General features: G+C 38.0%; 2 protein-coding genes across 2 annotated transcripts in view; one reads left to right on the top strand and one right to left on the bottom strand.

The window, feature by feature from the left end:
* The first annotated feature begins 751 nt into the window (after positions 1–751).
* On the top strand, positions 752–3,749 carry LOC135640486 (myb family transcription factor MPH1-like). Its single transcript, XM_065154953.1, has 5 exons — positions 752–977; positions 1,316–1,392; positions 2,700–2,860; positions 2,944–3,046; positions 3,123–3,749. Exons 1-5 carry the CDS (start codon positions 854–856, stop codon positions 3,330–3,332), a joined length of 675 nt encoding a protein of 224 aa, XP_065011025.1. The 5' UTR covers positions 752–853; the 3' UTR covers positions 3,333–3,749.
* A 114-nt stretch (positions 3,750–3,863) lies between these two features.
* LOC135640485 (uncharacterized protein At4g15545-like) overlaps positions 3,864–5,551 on the bottom strand; it is a 4,261-nt gene continuing 2,573 nt past the window's right edge. Inside the window, exons 4-10 of the mRNA XM_065154952.1 lie at positions 5,497–5,551; positions 5,322–5,396; positions 4,963–5,223; positions 4,846–4,891; positions 4,691–4,769; positions 4,457–4,574; positions 3,864–4,147 (exon numbers count right to left, since the gene is read on the bottom strand). The exon at positions 5,497–5,551 is cut by the window's right edge and continues 12 nt beyond it. Coding sequence (XP_065011024.1) covers positions 4,482–4,574; positions 4,691–4,769; positions 4,846–4,891; positions 4,963–5,223; positions 5,322–5,396; positions 5,497–5,551 — 609 coding nt within the window. The 3' untranslated portion in view covers positions 3,864–4,147; positions 4,457–4,481. The remainder of the gene's footprint in view (positions 4,148–4,456; positions 4,575–4,690; positions 4,770–4,845; positions 4,892–4,962; positions 5,224–5,321; positions 5,397–5,496) is intronic.

Genomic DNA, 5,551 nt, shown 5'->3' with positions numbered 1-5,551 from the left:
GCTACTGTCAATGTGAAATGCTGCCGCTGCATTTAATTCTTTGGATGAATATATGTATATTCTTGACAGCAGTTGGTGTCCTGTCCTCTCACATGGTTTCATTTCAACCACAAAGCCTCATAAAGTTCTCGATCATACTTGCACTCGGACAACATCTCTACATCCATATAAGTTTGACACCTTGGCCTCAAAATGATCGATTGATCATGAAACTATTACGATCAAAGGTTCGCAATGTCATATATCGATTAAGATTTGGAACAATACTAATACAATTTTTCATAGATCATTGTATGATCTTAAAATCAAGATTCGTAATTTCGTATACCGACAATGTATTAGTCTGCGCTTCGACTATCGATCCGTACTAGTATCTAGAAAAAGGAAACCCAAAATAATTGAGAAAACAAAAAGAAAAAAAGAAAACCTAATACAAGTCATTTACCACATAGTAAATGATAAATACCATCTGTACCAAATTGTATTGCTAACCATCACTGAAACCTACGATTAGGGTTGGTGTAGAGATGATTCATGGTGCATGAAATGTGCTCGACAAGCATCACAAGGTCTTCATTATGTCGTGCATGTCGTAAGGTTGTATCCTAGTGTACGACAACCCTACATTTTTCTCAAGAACAAGCACATGTTCCTCAGACCAGAATTTTGTGCGGATTTGGTTTTTTGGAGAGACGTGAGCATGTTTGAGTGGACCAAATCACAAGAGCTTTACCTACAAATACACGTTACCAAGTAAAGAGTTTGTCACGGACTACTACTGTGGATAGAGTAGCAGCGGAACTTGTTTTGCACCACCAGCTTCCCTGAGGCAAAACCACGGGTTAGGATCGAGATGATATGCTTCGGAACAAGAGGAGTGAGACGGTACAACAGATCTCAAACACCTCGTATTCGTTGGACAGAGGAGCTTCATCGCCTCTTCGTCGAAGCTGTCGACAAGCTCGGTGGACGAAACAGTAAGTTCTGAATGCCCTAATGCTTATCTCTCTCTCTCTCTCTCTTCCATCCATCTTCCATTAGATTGTTTCTTTCGGTACACAACCCTAAAAAGCTGGTTAAAGTGGAAGAAGATGATGAAGCAATTATTTATGTGTAAGGTTGACAACGATCATGATCATATGAGTTTATCTTCATTATTATGATATGGTAGATGATGGGAAATTTGTATGTGATCGATCAAAGTGATAATAACATCAAGAAGCACCAGAGAGAAAAAGAGCAGCGAATGAGATGTGGAGGAAATTAACTGTGAGCACTGTTTCTGATTTCAATTCCTTTGTGATTGTTATTGCAGAAGCGACTCCAAAGCAAATCTTACAGCTGATGGGTGTCGATGGACTCAGCATATCTCATGTTAAAAGCCACCTGCAGGTATGGTTTCTGTCCTTTGACTGCAAAATAAATTGGAACATGAAGTCATAAATACAATGATCACGATAAAGAGATTAAATGGAAATGTTTGGATAAATTCCAGCTTGATTAGAGCAAAGAGATTTAGTGTTTGAGATTCCTTCACCTCCATTGTTTTTCTATTTTCTTTCTCAACCAGTGGTATTAAAATAGTTAATTCTCAATAGTTGTCAATAGTAAACAACTTTCCTTCTGTGGATTATCCTTGAAAATCCATTTTAGATCAATTGATTGTAGGACTCATTAGTTAGGGTTGGAATTATTCTTATTGTATTGTTTGGTTTTCATTAAAGAAACTCCAGTAAATGTTAATCTTAAAAGGTCCCTACTGCTTTCCATCAACCCATTCTATTATATATATATTGATATCATGCTTTCAGCTATAGTGTTGCACCAAAAATGCAATAAATGGCATGAAGTTTGGAACATTCAAGGCATACATCAAAATTCTTATTGAACAAGCATTCAACACTACATATCAGGTTCATATTTGGGAGCCAGCAGTGTGGAATAAACTGGATGAAGTTTTATTTTTATTTTTCTTATATATATATATATATATATATATATATATATATATATATATATATATATATATATATATATATATATATATATATATATATATATATATATATATATATATATATATATATATTTGTTCCTCAATCAATTATCTTCTTTGTTTTTTTTTTTCCTTTCTTCTCTATGACCTTTTTTTTGGTCTATGTCTAGAGATCCATAGCCATGAAAACACTGACTGAGTTGTCATCATCTGGAGTAATTCAAAGTCTCAATTGGATATCAGTAACTAAACAAGTATTTCATAGGAATCCAATCAGCAAATAAGCTAGGAAAAATTTTTGATCTAACATATATTTACTTATTATCCACTCTTTTCTTCTGCACAGCAAACAAAAGGGTTCCTTATTCTTTAGTGCAAATTTTTTTATGGACTCACAATATCCGCCACTGTGGGATTTCGGAAGCATATCATATGTTTTGTGACTCGAATCTTGATCTCGATTGTATCGAGAATATGTATTCCACAATTTCTCGATTTTATGTTTGATTCCTTTTTCATTGTTGTTCTAAATGCAACGTAATTATTAGTTCATCAAAAAACACCCTTCACTGATCCGTCTACTTGGAATCACACACTTCTCACGATGAAAGAAATGAAGTGCCTTAACTGAGAAAGTTCAGCAGTATCAGCAACAACACCACCATGCAACTCATTACATCTTCCTTTGCTGCTCTCCTGATAGATGTACAGAACTGCCAGCAGCCATGCCAACCTCCACGGCTTAGTGTCCGATGTAACCATGGGGAAGCGAAGGAGAGGAAAGCGCCACGGTCTCACCTGCTCGAACCATTGTGAAGACACGCACCACATCTCTGGATTCGATCCCGAGTACATGTTCCGAATGTGAGTGCTAAGTTCTCGTTCACAGTTCAGTATACATACTGTCCGGTCTTCAAGCTCCTCACACTTGGCTACGACTTCCACAGGCCAACGTTCGAAGAGATGCTAAGCCAGTGGGTCTCCGAGAGCAGAAACAGCCACCATAGTGGTGGATTGGTAGGAGGAGACGTATCGAGCCAAGATGACGAGGTTAACATCGACATAACTCACATGCAGTTTAAGTTCTGAATGCTATCGGATTAACTTGGCCGCTAAGATGTTGCAGATGGACTGCGAGCTGACTCTATCATCCTTCTACCTCCATGATCAGAAGCCGACAGTGAGAGAAGAGAATAGTGACTTGGGTTCGAGTATAGACTTCGATGCAACTGCTGCGGTTGCAGTTCCAAGTAGCACAAATGGCGATGGCTCCACCGACAACCTCAACTTGGAGCTGACCATCTCATCACCTGGTTCTGGCCAACTCATTTCGTAGTTGGATAAGGATCGAAGCAATGAAGACATAGCTGAGTAGAGGTGATAGATCGATTGGGTGCACTGATGTCACAGCTTGTGCAGAGGAGCAAAGAGTAGTCATTAGCATACGAAGCTTGTTGAGTTTTGCACGGATCTTCATCTCATCGTTGAGTTTCTTGAAACCAAGTCAGCGACGTGTGCGAGAGAGAGAGAGAGAGAGAGAGAGAGAGAGAGAGAGAGAGGTCGGAATTGTGGTCTTTGCACAGTTTCGAGAAACTTCTAAGATGCGGACACGAGAAAGAACTTACGTACTCGTGTGTTTATATATACATATATATATTTCTTTATTGTCAGTACTGTTGTATGCAAGCATCCAATCATCGCTGCTTTTAGATTCGTGAAATTTAAGGATCTCAAAGCAACCTGTTCACGGGTATCAGATGCAATGTTACATCTGTAACCATCCAATGCTAACTTGGAAGTATCATAAATAGGCTGATCACAAACACATATCCAGAAATATTGGCTTGTAAGGAACAGGAATTGTCACTGCAATGAGTCATACCCTAATTTATCAACGACACATCCTTCAACGCAACATCTTTCTTACACTACATATACTTGCACAGTTAACAGGAAAATAATTCTCCCTTGAATGATAATCTGAATTCTTCTGTACAACAACATAATTTCCAGAACGGTTTGTCTTGTTGCAACAAATAAGAGCATGTCAATGATGGTTATTTACATGCCACCTGCAAGTCCAAAAAAGTGATGGCTCGGAGATCCCTCGTAGATGGTGTCCATCTCTAAGATCGTTGAGTTGCACAACACCTGAAGTCAAAATGTATTACAAAAAATTTTTGTGTCAAACCATATCTTAAGCTCGAAAGGATATCATATAAATTGATGCACCAACTAAAATCTTTATCAACAATGTATTATAAAAAGCTTTTGGTGTCAAACCATATCTTAAGCTCGAAAAGGTATCTTATAAATTGATGCACCAACTAGTTACCGAAAGTTCAAAATCTTTATCAATAAGTTGGGAATAGAGATTGGAGGTACAAACAAAAATCCTTTGCACAAAATAGATTCAGAAAGTGCAAAATTCAACCAGGAGTTATCTAAGAAGCAGAGTACCTGACTCCACACACCAAATGAAAATCTATGGTAGTGTACGATTTAGCAAGCTCTGAAAGGAGATATAGAGATCCTTATGCTCTGTACCAAAAATCTCTTCTGCCTTAGCCAAAGTTTCCTTCATCGAATACAAGACAAGAGAGTGAGTATCTTGTGATCTACTGCTGAAAAAAGGGAGAAGCGTATACATAAGATCAGCTAATATAAGGAAAAAACCAATGCTGCAATACATACCTTGCGTGATTGTCTTTGAGCATTGAACTCCTTAACAATGGTCAAAAATGCTGCAAACTGCTCATATGAGAGACGGCTCCTACAATGAATAGGTAACTAGAAGAGTCAACAGGAGTGGCTTACTAGTGTCGAACAAACATCATAGAAGAACTAACCTGGCTTGACGGAAGATTTCCTTCCCAATTATACGAGGAGTATATCCTAAAACATCACAAGTTATAAAGTTGCACCATTGAGTTAATTGTCCTATCGTGACTACAGTGACTACTGACCTGGCATAGATTGCCTGTGAGGAGGAGAGCACGATGCAGATGATTGCTGACTCGAAGCATACCAATGTGACATGGAGCCACGCCCTTCAAGTTGAGGCTTTGATGGTGATGTTGCCTCAGACACAACTCTAGGTGATGATTCTGTAGTTGAGAATCCTCTAGGAGAATCATCAGCCAAAAAGAATTTTGGTGTGCTAGAGGGTGTTGGTCTTGGCGTGATGTACGGTGTGATAGAGAACTGATGCATGACATGCTTTGATCCTGTTAAAAAAAATTTCTTACATTTCATCAGGAACAAACAAGACATTCAAGTTTCAACAGTTGAACACTTATAACATAGTTTATGTCCAGATAGGTACCGTCTTGAGTTGAATCCCCTGTTTCTGCTGGTCCATTAGCCACATCAGATCCAACGTGACTAATCGAAACGTCATCTTTGTTCCCAATTTCATAATGAAAATAAAAACACAATCATATAAAGCTTAGACAGTTAATATCAAAAGGGGTAATCAAAATCTTTAAAGAAAAAGTTACCTCTCCAAGAAGAGATTCTAGCAATTGGTTGTTTATACATTTCATTATCAACTGC

The sequence above is a fragment of the Musa acuminata genome, chromosome BXJ3-6 (genome assembly GCF_036884655.1).
Source record: "Musa acuminata AAA Group cultivar baxijiao chromosome BXJ3-6, Cavendish_Baxijiao_AAA, whole genome shotgun sequence".
In the NCBI taxonomy this organism is placed as follows: domain Eukaryota; kingdom Viridiplantae; phylum Streptophyta; class Magnoliopsida; order Zingiberales; family Musaceae; genus Musa; species Musa acuminata.
This window is presented reverse-complemented; position numbering and strand designations above follow the sequence as displayed.

Bases quoted from the DNA above. Each gene is read 5' to 3' on its own strand.
- LOC135640486 (XM_065154953.1), top strand. From the start codon at position 854: ATGATATGCTTCGGAACAAGAGGAGTGAGACGGTACAACAGATCTCAA. The intron at 978-1,315 runs GTAAGTTCTGAA...TTGTTATTGCAG, and splicing joins CAAGCTCGGTGGACGAAACA to AAGCGACTCCAAAGCAAATC. The intron at 2,861-2,943 runs GTGAGTGCTAAG...CGACTTCCACAG, and splicing joins CCCGAGTACATGTTCCGAAT to GCCAACGTTCGAAGAGATGC.